The following is a 17,375-nucleotide window of genomic DNA, read 5'->3' as shown; positions in this document are numbered from 1 at the left end:
AATTAACATAACTGAACTCAAAATTAACATTAAAAACTTAAAAAAACACTTCCCCTGGACATGATCATATACCTAATATTATTCTAAAAAAAGGCTCCAATCTCCTATTAAAACATCTCACAAACATCATGAATCTCTTACTAACAACAAGTTATTACCTTGACACTTGGAAAAAGCTATCATCACCACTGTTTCCAAGAAACAAACAAACAGGACTATTCCTGACAACTTCTGTCCCATCAGTCTGTTAAGCTGTCTTGGTAAACTGATGGAGAAAATAATATCAAGTCACCTCCTTCATTTCTGCGAATCAAATAATTTCATCTCCAACTCTCAAAACGCTTCCAGAGAAAACAGACAAACAATAGATTACCTCACATGACTCATTGAATCATTTTACAAAGCATTCAATAACAATAAGGTAACTATAGGCATATTTTTAGATGTTAAAAAAGCATTTGACAGTGTCTGACATAATGTCATCAAGCATAAATTAAACAACTTGAAAGTAAATCAAACTATTATCAGATGGATATTGAACTTCCTTACAGATGGAACAGCTCAAATAAAAAGTCAAAAAGACCCTATCAAAAATTTCAAAACCACTTCAGGAGTGCCCCAAGGATCTGTCCTATGCCACTCCTTTACATTATTTTTGTTAGTGACATACCATTCCCTAGTCTAACTTGCACTTAAAATTCACAATATGCTGACTACATTTCTATCTGGAGCATTTCTAGAAACCCGCTAATGGCCATGTCTCACTTTCAGATATCACTAAATACTGTCGTTAGCTGGAGCAACACGTGGAGAGTAGTTTTGAACCCCCACAAAAACACAAGCAATCACTTTTTACAGGAAATTAAAGAGACACAGAAAAACGCTAGTAAAAGTAAACATCTCACTCAGCAACTCGCCTATCAACATGAGCAAGCACATTAAATTCCTCGGTATCACATTTGACACCAGATTAACATTGACAAAACATGTCAACAACATGCATTTATTCATCCAAAAATGTATTTCATATTTCCTGATCATAGCTAGCAAGCACTCTAGCTGCTCACCTGAAACCATCATTAAAATATACAAGGCTTACATCTACCCATTAATAGAATATGGGTGTCAGGCCACATACAAAATATCTAACAACACACAACAGAAGATCCAAATGCAACAAAATAAAATACTAAGATCAGCAAACCAACTACCAACATAACACACTTGTCAACTATGTACACAAAATCAGTAACTTACCCACCCTTAGGAATAGGTTAACTGAAATAGCATACAAATATTATTGAAAAACAGAACATAGAAATGAACTAACTGTGTCACTATACAAATTAGTCAGCACTCCTACAAAATACACTTCACCAAACAACATATTTCAATAGTTACAAATCACTCAGTAAAACACACAACATAAATAAGGTGTATATATATATATATATATGTTTACGTTTATATATGTTTATTCTTTTTCAGCTCTGGGCATAGGCCAGATAGAATATTCAGTGCCTGTCCTGTGAAAGTGGGTTTTCATGGAGCACCCCTGTTTCCCCCCACAACAAATTCTCAGGCACTTGGATTTATAGATCCCAGCCACTCCATGGGACGTTGCACAGATTATCGTAGGATTGGTCTGCAGCTTGCTTTTTTTCTGAGTGTGGGCTCCGAACTTCTCTATTTTTGCTGTCTTTGTCTCACTCATTTTTCTCTCTCGACATTTTCATACTGCCTCACCTCACTTCGTTGTCTCAAATAAGCCAAATTAAAATATCAGAAAAACCCCCACGTACAGATAAATAACCTTCCATGAGTGGGAACAAAGAGGAACTACAATGTTCCTGAACACCCCTGTTGGGGAGAGAATTCCTCAGACTTATCTCTCTCTCTAAACTAAACCCCTGTCAAGGTTTCATTTCGTTTATTTGTTATACTGTAAGTAATATGGTTGTTTGTTATATAGACACTTATTAAAACAGCACAGCATCATGATGCTATTATATTTAATTGGAAACCCAATGGGCATGGGGCAGTTCATTAAGCAGAGCATGTACTGGACAATTAATATGTGCTATAATTGTTAGTATACTGTGTGTATCTTCAAGAATTGTGGTAAACTTAAATAATTAATACAAGTATGTTGTACACAAAAAAATCAGAATGTTTAATGAAGTGGCTTTCATGTTTCATTCAAATAACTGCTAGGACCTCCTAAATGAATATTGAAGGATTTTTCAGTAAAAATTTATATTTTTATTTTTTTATTCTAACATTAACTGTAGTAAACAGTAATGAATATGAACTAGAATCAAATGTGTGCATTTTTTCTAGAATGACTTCAGATTATATGGGGCAATTACATTAACTTAGGCTAACAGCTTCAGGACTCTTAACATTTTTGCTAATATTTTCATGTAATTGTATTCTTTTGTTGCTCTTTGAACTGTGCTTAACTATCAAACTAGTATAACAAAGCAATAAATCACATGGCAAGAGCTTAGTGCAAGATATGGTAGCCAAAATATTGAATTATATGAGCAATTTGCATTCATTACTTGCATATAAATTTTTAATTAATTTTTTTTAAAGATTTTTTGTCTAACGTAATAAATTTCTGATTTTGACATTTCAGTTACATTTTTAAACAAAAATATTCATTAAAACAAGAAGTTTGGTACTTAAGTCTGGAATCTTGTTCTTTTCATGTTTTCTACTTGTAACAAGTCTCCAAGACTCACTATACCTTCTTTTAGTAATACTGTTGTTCCCTTGCAACTCATTTTTAAAAATTCAAATCTTTTGTTTAAAACACAAATTATTGTCATTCACAAAATATAGAAAACTGTAAAATTATTACCATTTAAATTAACTGTAATTGGGTTTAAAAATTTTATAACATAGTCAAGTTGAGCTTATAAAATGGGAAGCAAATAAACTAAGACCAGATTTTTCAAAATCTGTTGGCTGAAAGATCTAGCCTCAAGAAATCAGAAAGTATAATTTTCTCTTTTTATTGCTTATAAATAATCTGTTAGCAAATTTCATGGAGATTTATTGACATTCTTTTGCAAAACAGGGTTTGCAATAGTAGGAATATGGCATGTAGGTTTCACTTATTTATTTCTCAGTAAAGCTAATACCTTGGAATTTAGAATGTACATTTGCATTTGAGAATATGTGAAGTTAGTTTGTGGATACTTAAAAAATCATATAAGTTTTGAAATAAAATCTAAAATTGCATTTTGGAGTGAGGAATTGTTTTGTGTAACAGAGAAGCAAAGATTGAGAATGTATTTTATTTTGAAATTAACATGTTAAAACATATATAACTTTAATATTTCTATTATAAACTATGTATTTGTGTTAAGTTTATTGACATATGTTGATAATAAAGCTGTTTAATTAAATTTTGAATGCAACTCTGCCAAATATTATGACATGAGTATTTTGATGCCCAATAGTGCATGAGTTTTTATAATAATATTAAGTCAACTCAGTATTAGACTACTTTAACTGATTTTCTCTTATTTAAAATAAAACTTAAATAGGTATGTATCAACAAGATGCTATGCTTTTTGCTTTCATTGTTATTTAACATTGTGACTGAAGAACATTTAACCTGATATTTTATTTCATATTGTTAGTTATGAGTATTTTAATTCTTTTGACTGAGTATGTTTTAGTTTTTTTGTTTTTCTTTAAATAAGTTTCTGTTTTATATTTATTTATTTTTATTTTGTTGTTGTGGGGAGATTGAATAAATTTTAAAAGATGAGTGGTTTTAAAAATTAATAACATGGTAAAAAAATAATGATATTCTTGAAACAAAACAAGAACATATGACTCAGTATTTTTTCTGATGTTTCACTTGTCAGAAACTCTTTGTTCCACATAAACTACCTTGAATGTTGAAGCTCATAAATTTAGGTGAAAAAAATGTCAAAAATGAAAATATAGTACAAATCCATGATTATTCAAAAGGACTAAGAAAGATTTTGAGATCAAAGAAATCATGTGTCTTGTTAGGCTCTAACCACAATTTAAAGAGTAGTAGACATGGGTTGTTTTTAATTGTAAATGAAAATCTAATTCAAGCATTAATGAATTTTGTTAGACCTAAAATGTATGCCAAATTTTTTAAGATTTATATGTAAGGAAGTAAAAAAATCTTGTTGTTGGATGTATCAGCATACTTTATAGATGAAAGAAAAACAAATATATTTAGTAATACACATGTTCATCAGACAGGTTATTCATTTCAACAGTTGCAACTGACCACATTATTTTAATCTGCCAGTAAAGTAGTTTCATTTGCATTATAACCTGATGTTAAATAACAGATATCAGCTGTGCTGTCTCATATTTCACAGTTAAATCGGTATTTTTTGCCCTTTTTGTCTTTAGCTTCTAAGGCTTACACTGATTATTTTTTTTTTACAAATAACATTTGGAAATGTTATTCCTGCTTGTATTTCTACATATCTAACATGTTTTTAACTTTTATTTGTTTTGTTAATTTGCTAACAGATGTGTATGAGCCATATGTATCTGTTGAAACAATGAATGTCAGTCCTGTTTATAGTGGTAGAGAAGTGCTAGAAAAAAACTGGTGTTACTGGAGTGACTATGAGTTACATGAAAATACACTGCTGGTCAAAATCTTAATGCCAATGAACATAAAGAAAAAATATGCATTTTGCATTGTTAGATTCAACCACTTATTTGGGTAGAGCTTCAAAAGATGAAAATAAGAAAAGGGGAAAAAAAAAAAAATTTTAGCATTTAATAGGGAAAATGTGAACACTATGAAATTATCCTAGATACTAGCTGGTCAAAAGTTTAAGACTATACCAAAAAGAAGTCCTAAACAGGGTAGGAAATGCCAAACAAGAGGTCTCAGTAGTGAGTTGCATGGCTGTCATTGCAAATATTCACTTTGGCATGGTCGATATAAGCGTTTGCAGAATGCTGGCTGGAATGTTATTCCAAGTGGTGAAGATGGCTTTACGAAGATCATGCACTGTTTGGAATTGACATCCATTTCTATAGACTTCCCTTGCCATCTACTCCCAAACATTTTCTATGGGGTTCAGTTCAGGCAAACACGCTGGATGGTCCAAAAGAATCACGTTATTCACCATGGAAATGTCCTTTGTCCTGTGGCCATTGTAGATTGCAGCATTGTCCTGCTGAAAGAGCCAGTCATTTCCACACAAGCGAGGGCTTTCAGTCAATAAGGATGCTCTCTCCAACATGCCAATGTAGCCAGCTGCTGTTTGATGCCCCTGTATAACCTGAAGCTCCATTGTTCTATGGAAAGAGAAAGCACCCCAGATCGTGATGGAACCTCCTCCACTGTGTCTTGTAAAAAATGTCTCCGGTAGGATATCCTTATTGTGCCAGTAACGTTGGAAGCCATCTGGACCGTGCAGGTTAAATTTTTTCTCATCAGAAAACAAAACCTCCTTCCACTTTTCTACGTCCCATGCTTGGTGCTTCTCAACAAAGTTTAACCGAGTTGTTTTGTGGTGTGGAAGGAGGCGTAGCCTTTGAAGATGTTTATGGTTTTTAAAGCTTTTCTTTCGTAGATGCCATCTTATTCTTGAGCTGCACTCTTCATCCACAAGGGCCTTAATCTGGTTCGACGATCGGCTGGTGTCTTGCTGGACAACCCTTCAAATCCTCCTGCTCAACGTTGGAGAAATTTTCTTGGGCTGACCACTTGAAATTCTCGTTCCGTATCACTTACGGTCTTTTAAGAAATTTGCAACAGCAGTTTTACTATCCTCAAACACGCCAGCAATGGTACGATGAGATAGACCTTGCGTTTGCGGCTTGACAATTCTGCCATGTTCAAACTCTGTCAACTTTTTAGCCTTTGCCATGTTTTTACCCAATGTAACACAGGAGATGTCAGTGGGAGACGTAGACAATGCTAATGCTTGAACACAAATGACTAAATTTCGTAACGTGTTTACCAAATAACACTTTGTTTCAGTATGGTCTTAAACTTTTGACCAGCTGGTATATAGGCTAATTTCATAGTGTTCACATTTTCCCTGTTAAATGCAAAAAAAGATTTTTATTTTTATTTTCCCTCTTCTTATTTTCATCTTTCGAAGCTCTACTCAAATAAGTGGTTGAGTCTAACAATGAAAAATGCATATTTTTTCTTTATGTTTTTTGGCCTTAAGAGTTTGGCCAGCAATGTTTTTAAAGATAACAGAAAAAATAAAAGTACAAAAAAGTGTAAGTATAGTCCCTATAATTTACTGTCAGAGCTCTGATGTTTTGAATTATTGGTTTTAAAGCTGTTCTGTGTAGGCCACAATTGTTAAAAATTCTGCATGTTATATTCAAAGGTATAGGATGATTCTTAATGGTTTTATCATAGCCCCCCCATCCCCCCAAAAAAAAAAGGTTTTAAAAGATGTCTTAGGCATTTGTCACTGAAAAGTATCTTTGTGGATCCAAATAATTAGTTGTATATTCATTTTCACAAAATATGTTTGAGATTCTTTGTACATTAGTTATTGATTATTTTCCTTAATTACTCTTTAGGTTAAAAATTTATTGTTATTTTATACAAAGATGTACATGCTACATTTTTTGTTATTAAAATTGATTTTTTGTGTAGTTTATATATTTTAAAAAATCACACAGGCTGTGTTTGGTGTATAATGTTAGCTGTAACTTTGATTTTGGAATAGGAATATTCAAACCTCGTCAAAGCAGAAACAGAGAGATTAACCATGCAGAAGTGTATTATAAGCAACACATTGGAAAGTGAGAGCACTTATGTTGATTGCTTAACAACTCTTCTTCAGGTGAGATAAGAAAATGTAAAGACAGAACCCATTATATTTTATTTGTTAGTAGAAGAAAAACTGGCATTATATAGAGTAATGGTAGCATATTAGAAAGTAGCATTATGTGTGTTTGTATGTAAAGTTATTGTAACCATATATTTTTAATGCAAAAGTGACAATTCTTGTAATGCAGATAGGCACAGATTTTCCTAAATACATTTAACAGTGTGTTTGTAAAATAAATATAGCAGTATATTTAGATATTCAAATTTGTATTTCACAGTCAGCTGCATATTAATAAAATAAATGTATATTTATTGTTTATTATCATTGGTAATTTGATTTTTATAACTCATAATAAAAGAGAGTCTGTTAACATTTTAACAATAGCCATTTTGTATTCATAAATTGAGGCTTTAGTTAAATGGGTCTAGCTCATCATTACTGTTAAAAATGGGAATTTGATTGATGACAAAATATTTATTGTCTGTATAATATTTTTTTAAAGTATTTATTAAGTTATTAATTTTCATTTTTGGTTCATGAGTTAGGTTAGTTAAGTCTCATAATGATTCCAATACACTCTTAATACAGAGCTATCTCAATCTTCTTTTAACCTGTAAGCATTGCTAAAGAAGTTTAATGCCCAACATACCAGTCTACATATCCCACAAATTTTGCACCACTATTGAACATGTATACAGGATGTGACCACCCTCCACCAATAGTATTGTGCCACCCATATTGGTGCAGCTAGTTTTCTCCAGCTTAATCTCTGTTTTCTTGATTGCCACAGCTTTGTTTTATACATGTTTGTTTTTCTTACCTGTCTGCCATTAAGATTGTTCTTTGTTGACATTTCACTACATTTTTCAACAATTTTCTTTGACTGTATTTGCATTTAATTGTTTCAACTTTTTTTTTGTTTTATTGTTACCCAATTATACAATAGGTTTAAATGATTTCAGAATTTAGTGTTTCAACAGTGTGAATTCCTATTATAGTAGACAACACACGTGGTATGACGACCCATGCATTGGGTTTGACTTTATGTGTTGACAAGGCACAGGCCTTATTTTGCAAGAAACTGGTTCCCTGGGTTCATTCTGAGATTTATTCTCATTTTCAACCTAATAATTTTTCTGAGGATAAATGCAATCAAGGAGAAAAAAATTGAATTCACTTTTTCTAGCACTTTCTTATTTTGGTTTATCACACTGCACACTTTATAAAGCTGATTAATCAGGTAAGTGGTATATTACATGTTTTCTTTTCCTTCTAGCTTGTGGATGTTGTCGATTAGATATTTATACTATCAGAATCCTCTACCATTCCTTTATGTCATCATGTATCTAGACTGGTCCTTCTTTCCTAAGTCTTCTGTTGCATCAGGGAGGCCATTTAGCTGTTCTACCCATTTCTAATCTGCCATTTCCTACCTGTACACCCATTCTGTTCCTGATTGACTTCTTTATCAGGTTCACTCCCTTCAGTGTTATGTGGCACATACTGCCTTCTTTCAGGATTCATGTTTCTGACCCTTTATTGTATGGAACCCCTCTATTTTCTATGTTCTATCCCTTATCACACTAACTGGTTGGGTTTGTTAACTCTTTAAGCTGGTGTATTCAAACATATCCTTGAAAATTGGAATTTCCTCAAAGTCTATTCTCATTCATTTTGTCATACCACCATCTCTTTGGCTGCTCATCTTCAATGTCCATTGGAATATATGATTCAGGCTTGGAACCTTTCTCAAATGGATATAATCTCCTCCTTCCCATAGTGATTCTAAGCATGCCTATTCATCTTTGACTTGGGTATATCTTTTCACAACATTTATGTTTCCTTTTCAGAGACCTTCATTTACAGCAACAATAAGATCCCACCCAATGCCAATTAGTTTCTGGTCAGATGTGCTTTTATTCATACTAGTTGTGCTACAATGCTTACTGTAGAGCTGGGATGTTCCTCAAGACCACTAGTAGCATGCCTGGTGGTCTATATATTTCTGTGTTTCTAAGTATCAATACGTTTAACTCCATGGTGGACCATCACTCATGAACTATCATGAGTAAAGCAAGAGGGGATTTCTGGCCATTTCTGTCAAGTATTTGATTGAAGAAATCATGGACAAGCAAAAATGAAATCAAGCTTTGCCCCTTTCTTTTGAGTCTAAAGTAGAAATATATTTTACATTACAATCACACATTTATCCACTCAGTGAGAAGAGGGCAAAGCTTGATTTCATTTTTCCTTACCCCATGTATTCTTATTCCAAGGTGGACTGATTGTAGGTTGTAGCAGGTCCAGACTACCTGGGATCCTTCTTATAATACTGAGTTCAGTATGACACCATCCTGTTCCCATGATTGAATGCAGTAGTAGCCTCCTTGTTAATTCATGTCACAGAAGTTTTCCTGTTTTGTTCCTCTTGGGTTTGGAGATTTGGCCTACTTCGTAATACCTGGTACAGGTTGTCTATTCACTGTTCTCACAGTTAAGCAAATATACCACCTCTTAACTGCATTTTTATATATATATAACAAAAAGGTCCACATGTCCTAGCTATAATGTTCATGTTGCCATAATTTCATTTTTATCTGGATGATTTTCAACCTCCTAATGCCAAGGATGGGTTGTTAAATTTCATCTGCAAACTGATATTAGACAGATACCTATCCATTGCGAGGTGTTTTTCTCCATCATTATATTTCAGTGAACTGTCCTTTTACTTGCTGTTTTTCCTCATTTGGGCATTGAGTTTGCTTTGATTTTTCATTTCATAGAGCAGCTCTTTACATACACGAGCTGACTGTTTTCTGGTCTGGTTTATGTGATGGAAAATGATTCAAACTCTCACTATTTTTCACTATAGATTGCATCTTTCAGAATGAATTATGCTTGTGCAGGTCTACTTTTTTTTTTCCCATGTCAGGTTCATTTTTTTCTTACGGGAGTTATGAACATACCTGTTGTACAAAATAGTGTGGTGTCCTGCACATAAGCTTCAGTTTCTTCTCTGAGAACACCATTTATTTTGTGGTTGTTGCTTTCCTCTTGGTTTCACTGTTAGGTGCCTACACTGGCCATTCTATCTTTTCAGTGTAGGATTCTAGCTTTCTTTATGTGAGAGGAGGTACGACTGTAATAGAAGTTAACATTTTCTTATTTTGAAATGTATTTTCAGAAACACATTTTCAATGTAGAAAATGTTAGCTTTCAAGTTTAAAGTATTTTTCTTTTTTTAGTAACAGACTCTTTTTAATATAGTTTATAAATCAACTAAAATTTTAAAGCTTTCCTCCAAATTGTGGAGTCAATCCCATTATTCATTGATAAAAGAGTAGTCCATGATTTGGCACTGGGTGGTGATGACTAGCTGCCCTCCCTCTAGTCTGACACTGGCTAGTGCAGATAGATCTTGTGTTGCTTTGTGCAAAAGTCAAAAACAAACTAGTTCAGTTTTAGAATAGCTTATTATTAAAAGTTTAACTGTAGTATCAAGTGTGAGGTACTTTCTAAATTTACTCTCAGGTTTTGCAAGTAATAAATTATATTATTACATTTTGTGGATGAGAAACACACTTGAAATAAAATTATATCTCAGAACAGCTGGTATGGGTACTACCACTTTTATTGATAAGCAGAGAACTATGTTTTGACCTTCCAAGGTCATCTTCAGGTTAACCAATAGAGTGCAACTGACCATTGCTGTGCACGCCTTAGCGACAAGAGTATGAATGGGTGCAGGATTGTAGGGGGTGTTAGGTTATTAATTAGTATAGGAATAAAAGTGTTCCTTTATATTGGTTTATTTTTATTTTTGTTGTATAAGTAGAGCTTCTTTGATTTTGTATTTGTTTCCCTACTTAGTATCTGGGTGTTTTCTGTGGTTATGTTGTGTTTATTGGATTTGCAGTGTTCAAAAATGTGTGAAGGTGTTTTTTTGTGTTCTTTGTATCTAGTTTCCATTTTCCTGCTTGTTTCTTTAATATAGAAGTCATGACAATTGTTTTATTGTATTTTATAAATTATGTTGGTGTTGTATTTGTCAGTGTAGTTTTTACATAGCATGGACTTTAGTTTTGTACCTGGTTTTTGAATAAATTTGAATAAATAAAACCAAAATTAAACTAATATAAAGGAATAGTTTTATACCTATACTAATTAATAACCTAGCATCCAACTGCAGTGCTTCTTACAATCCTGTACCCATTTATACTCTCGTTTCTAAGACATGTGCCTGGCAATGGTCAGTTGCACTCTCTTTTTGTTAACTTTAAGATGACCTAGGTAGGTTGAAACACTGTTCTTTGCTTATCAATAAAAGTGTTAATACCCAAACCAGCCATTCTGAGATGTATTTATATTATTACTGATAACTAATTCATATATATTCTACTCTACTGATATGATGAAGCAGTGATATTTTGCATATCTTTAATCCTTTGTTCTACCAACACCCATGATGATCAACTGAATTTTTCCTAAGTAATTTTGTAGTTTTATACAGAGTTGTACTTTCATCGTATTTCAAAATAATGTGAAGGTTGAAAGTTCTCTGTGATTATTAGATTTTATTTGTTTCTCTCAATTACAGAAATAAGTGATAAAAAAAGAAATAGATTATTCCTTTTAATAACATACTATCAAATTATTTTTTGACAAAGTTAAACTTGTCAGTATGCTTATGTTCCTTGTTTTGGTTTTTAATATTTCTAGTACATGAAAGCCTTGAAGTCCAACATTACAACCTCACAACCTCTTCTGTCATCTGAAGATATTGATATAATTTTTTACAAAATTGCTGATCTCCATGTGATACATTCCAAGTTTCTGGAAAGTTTGATGAGTTGTATAAATAATTCAGACAGTGAAACAAGTGTCTGTGAGTCTTTCAAATCCTTGGTAAGTCAAGAAGAAAAAATTTTAATATATTTCACTTCTTATGAGTAACAAAACTTGCTATCAGAATGTATATATTATAATGTAAAATCAATCACTTGATGTGTCTGATCATATCTATCTATATATTCATGTATCATCTGTCTACTTTTGAAGCAATAATTATAATGGAAGTGTAAAGAAAATTTAAACTCTAAAGAAATGAAATGAGTAAGGCTAATGTGAAATGTTCACAGGCCAGTAAGCTGGATGTGTATGCAGCATACCTCCAAAACTACTCAAAAGCTGTGGAGACAGTCCGTAAATGTAGTCTGGAGAACTTGAAATTTTCAGAACTTACCAGGGTGAGGATATTTTTTTATTTATTATGAGTTTTTGGTATGAATATTTATACATATTGTTTCAAGGTATTGGCTCAAATGGATGATTGGAGATGGAGCTCAACAAACAAACCTTTGGAGGTAAAATCCTTATATAGTTTTAAAGTCAAAACAGGTTTATATTAAAATAAGAAAAAACTATAAGGGGTGAAGTGTTTACAATGAGGAAGAAAGAAATGGTGAAGGGGTTTATATTTTAGTGGAGCTATCTCATTAAGTTTACTGATAAAGTTATTTGTAGTGGGGAGTATAGAGAGTCTAGGAAAATAATTTGTTTCCCAGTTGCTAAAGTACAGAATGTTGTATAGCATGTGTTAAAATTTAGTGGCTTATACCAAAGAGTATTCACTTTTTATAGTACACATAAAAGTGAGTGATTTGAAATGGTAAATTGAAAGAGCTGCTCAGTAAGTACAAGAACTTCTCAAGGTGTTTGGGTATAGAAAAAGATGTGCAGTCATTTTGGGATTGCTTCACTTGGTTTGTTATGGGAATGAATTACTTAGCAGAATCTGAGGCTTAAGCAAAAAATTATCATGGGTGTACTTAAAGTGGGTAATTGGACATACCATATATAAGGTAAGGTTGAATTGTTGGTTACAGGTGGGCTTAAATTAAGCAAACTAGATAGCATATTCTTCAGGGAAGCTCTTTAAAATTTCATCAAACTTAACTCTAGCAAGTCAGAAAAACTTGTAGGATGACGAGGACTAAGAGGATTTAAAGCAAAATAAGTTAAATAATAGTTTTTTTTTTGTAGATTTAAGAATAAGCTGATTTGTTATCGTTCTAATTTTAGGTGTATTAGGAACAGAATGGATGAGTTCAGTGCTCAAATTATAATGGAAGATCATGGTGTAATAGAAAGTATAAAATGTTTGTGAGATCTGGAAAGCCCTTATAATATGGGTCTGCACTGGTTTTATTTTCTCAAAGTTTTTACATGTTCTGTAGTAATTCTTGAATGCTGAATCCATTTTTTTCTCCATCATGTACAGAGTTTTTACAAAACATCATATACTTTTACTTAGGTGAATCATTTTTATGGAAATTGGGTTACATTTTGTTATGTTTAAAATGTTGAAAACTGCTGGCTTTAGATTTCTTTCTACCAGTCACGACATGAGAATCTTATTGTTCATTCTAGAACCCATCAGTAACACACTGCCAGTATATAAACAGTTAACAGGCTACATGATGTGTCATTTCTGGATAGTGTTTGTTTGTGCATGCACTTTGACATTATTTTTTCTTTTCTATATTATGTATTAATTACTATAGCAACAAGGTTTTGTGTCAGTGGCCCAAGCATATTCTTTATATTTGTGGTAAATTTTTTATAAAGAAAGAAGGTAAAACTTTACAGAATTTATCAACAAAGTGAATTATGTGTATTTTGGAATAAAACTTGGGGACCAAGACAAATCATGGGCTGAGCACACAATAAGAAACATTTACACTAAAGGTAAGAAAAAGTCTTTGCCTTTTGGAATTCCATTGGTCTGGCATGACCTTAGAAACCATGGAGATGACTGCTATTTTTACTCATGTAACTTGCAAGGTTAACGTTACAAACAAAAAGGAAATTTCTTATTTGAGCCTTCAATCTGCTATAAGACCTGCTGCTCATGGATCTAATGAATCTGTTCTTTCTCCACTAGGAAGACTTGATACAGTTTCATCTAATTCTGAATCTTATATTGATAGAAAGGGTGCCAGAGATTGTTTTCAACCTAAAATGTCCAGTAAATGACACCTTTTCACATAAGGTGAACTTAGGGATTTGGTGAGAGATTTAGACTTTCCAAAGGACTCTTGAGAGATACTAGGACCAAGACATTGGTCTAAGAACCAAGAGAGTTCACTGGTTTATTTTGAAACTATTGCTGAATTGATATCAGTGCTAGGAGGAGCTCTAGTCTATGAACCAAATGAGTGGCATTTGTTCATTGATTCCTCCAACAGAAATTTAAAAGGCATTCTCCTTCACAATGGTAACATATATGCATTTATTCCTGTTGCTCATTTGGTTTATTTGAAGGAAACGTATGAATATCTCAAACTTCTTCCTAATAAGGTCAACTACAAACTTTGTGGAGACATACTAGTCTTTTGTTTGTTGTTGGGTCAACAGTCCAGTTATACAAAGTTTCCATGTATTTTGTATAAATGTGACAGCAGAGCAAGAAATCAGCACTGGATAAAGAATAAATGACTATGTAGAGTCAGCCTGACAGCAGGATAAAAAAAATGTTGGATGTGATAGTTTGGTTGACACAAAGAAAGTCCTGTTAACTCCACTTCATGCTGGTCTTTGTGAAATAGCTTGTGAAGGCCTTAGACAAAGTTGTTGACTGTTTCAAGTATCTATGTGGGCAATTTCCAGATATTTCTAAAACAAAACTTAAAGAAGGGAATTTGTTGGACCTCAGATTAGGAAACTAACTTAAGATGAACAGTTCGAAAGGACAACGAGAAAAGTTGAAAAAGAAACATGGATTACCCTTAAAGATGTTATTGACAAATGTTTAGGAAACAACAAGAACCGAAATAAATAAAACATTGTCAATAACATGCTTGACAAATTCAAAGAGTTAGGTTATAATAAATGCTTGAAATTCATTTTTTACACTTGCATGTTGACTCTTTTTCCTGATGATCTCAGTATTTTCAGTGAAGAACATGGGAAAGGTTTCATCAAGACATTAGGGGAATGGATAAGATATATCAGGGAAAGTGGAACATTAGTATGGTGGGTGATTGCTGCTTGTCATTGAAATGAGATGCTCCAGACACAATACGTATAAAAAAGGACCACAACAGGTGGTTTTGAGATTAAAGACATAGATTTCACAAAAACATCAGGATGATGAGGATGCATATTCATTTTACATCATTGTTCTTCCCTTTTCTTCAGTTTATTTGTATTTTTGTTAACAAGCATAATAATGAAAAATTGTGGTAAATGAAATAATAACGTGAAAGAAGAAAGTGTCTCCCCATCCCCAATTTGTAACAAATCCTTATGTGATAGAAAATAAATATTATTTTCTTAACTGCATAGCTGATTTATGGAAAATTTAATATTAAAACAAAAACAACTTTTATGAAGTTTAAATTTGCAGACCTGTTTAATACAAGTTATTCTCAGTTTCAGGTTAAAAGTTATCTAATAGTGATGGGCTTTTTAAAAGAAGGAGTTTCTTCAGATGTAGTGAATACCTGGAAACTGTAGTGATTGGAATCAGAAGTTTGAATGGTGCAAAGGATTTAATTATCAGTTATATTGTTGTGATTGTAGTGAAAGAAGTTTATTGAAAGTTCAAGATGGTTCTACATCAAATGCCCAGGGAACCAAATGGAGAGGATACCCTTTAGATTTACTTTTTATCATTAATGAGGGTATGGTCAGAAGAGTTGTACTGAGAGAATATTTCTGGAAGACTGGTAATTCCAGAATTGGGTTTAATCTTTTGCCATATGTTGAGGTAAAATTACTAGAAAGTCGATTTTATGGCTGTTGTATTTGGAATTAGTAAATTGTAATAATCAATTAAAAGGTGATATGAAAATTTTCAGAATATTTTGTTTTTAATTCAAGAAATGAACATAAAGGAGAATATCATAAATTTAAGAGGTTTAATTAGAGATAAAATGTAAAACTTACCTAACTATAGGAAAGGTAGGGATTTAGTTAAAAAAAGAAGCTATGTAAAGGCATTTGAAAAACAACTGGTTGATAATGTTGAAATTAACAGTTAAAACCTTTTATGTATATTAAAGGTAAGTAACATGTTAAAAAGAGCATTGGGCACTTAGAGGATGCTGATGGCAAGGTTTCTGTGGGAGACAAAGAGATGGTTGAGCTTTTAAATGTTCTCTTCTGTTCTTACTATTCCTTACCTTGAGCATTGTGTGAAAATTTGGATGTTAACTTGAATTATATAGTTATTAACTCTCTCATTCAAATTCAATCATAGTGATCAAAGTCACATGTTTGATCACTATGACTGAATTTGCAACTGCCAAGTAACGATGAAAGTGTATTTATTATAACTTATGATGTAGTGAGTGTAACTTCATATAATTTGGCAACTATTTAATAAATATTATAAGTCTTTCATACACAAAAAATATGATTTTTGTATTAAGTATTTTTAATGAAAATATGTCTGTGAATATATGAATTAAGAGTGTGACTCAAACTCAGATTGGTTCAAGTGCAAGATGTTTTTCATGTTAAGATTAAAAATACTTTTTCATTTTAAAGTTTTCAAATTTTATTTGCAGTCTCTAAAACCTCCTAAATGGTTATTAAAATATTTTTTTTCAGTAAAACACATATTTTATGAAACTCACTAACAAAGCAGGTGAACTTGGATCTAATAAAAAATAACATATTCAAGGGGGCTTCATCTTGAGTGATTCCAGTGATATAACTCTCCTGAAATTCACTGATAAGGTAGATAAGCTCCAGTGCAATCAGGAATAACCTATTCAAGGGTGTTTCTTTTTGAGTAATTCCAGTGGCTTTAATCTCTTTGTTTTTTTATTTTAAAGTTAGTGAATAGGATTTTTAACTTTGTTTTGAAAGTGTAATATTTGGAATAGTCAACCCTCCAAACCTACACATAGTTTTTGTTTCAAAATATCTGGAAATTGTATTGTTATTTGTTTCTTTCTATTTACTTTCAACCATAATATCTCAAAAATGTGGTTAAAAGAATTGCCTCTCAATTTTTTTTTAATTTATAAGATTATAATGAACAAAGTGAGACTTTTAAATCACAGTAAATGAGCTAGAAGTATAAAACCATACACAGTAAACTGTACTGAAGGGAAAGACTCATGTTACTAAATATTTAACATCTATTTTTTATTATGTATTTTACGGTCTTGATGATACAAATTGTGTGCAAATGGTGTGCTTAGATCTTTAAAAGGTGACTTATATTTTCAAGAAGCTTCTGATAAAGTGCCACAAGAAAGATTAGCTTTATTATATTACAAATATTGATAGAGACCTAATTAGTAAAGTTTGCAGATGACATTAAACTCTTTCTAGCTGTATTGAGGATGTTTAGGTATTAACAAATGAATTGTATTAATTGATAAGTTTGACACATAGTTAGAAAATGGCCTTTAATTGTAATAAGTGTAATGTAATTTCTGTCATGCACTTAAGACAAATAATAACAGTATTAATAGCCTAAAAGAAAAAATGGTATTAAAATAGTGTCAGATTAGCTACTTAAGCTGTTGAAGCAGT

The 17,375-nt window shown here is 32.2% G+C and overlaps 1 protein-coding gene across 1 annotated transcript in view; it reads left to right on the top strand.

Annotated features, from left to right (window-relative positions):
- Nucleotides 1-17,375, top strand: part of LOC143236287 (active breakpoint cluster region-related protein-like) — a 99,887-nt gene that overhangs the window by 50,606 nt on the left and 31,906 nt on the right. Inside the window, exons 3-5 of the mRNA XM_076474558.1 lie at nucleotides 6,720-6,836; nucleotides 11,544-11,729; nucleotides 11,963-12,070. Of these exons, the coding sequence (XP_076330673.1) occupies nucleotides 6,720-6,836; nucleotides 11,544-11,729; nucleotides 11,963-12,070 (411 nt within the window). The remainder of the gene's footprint in view (nucleotides 1-6,719; nucleotides 6,837-11,543; nucleotides 11,730-11,962; nucleotides 12,071-17,375) is intronic.

This window comes from Tachypleus tridentatus, chromosome 13, assembly GCF_004210375.1.
Source record: "Tachypleus tridentatus isolate NWPU-2018 chromosome 13, ASM421037v1, whole genome shotgun sequence".
Classification (NCBI taxonomy): domain Eukaryota; kingdom Metazoa; phylum Arthropoda; class Merostomata; order Xiphosura; family Limulidae; genus Tachypleus; species Tachypleus tridentatus.
This window is presented reverse-complemented; position numbering and strand designations above follow the sequence as displayed.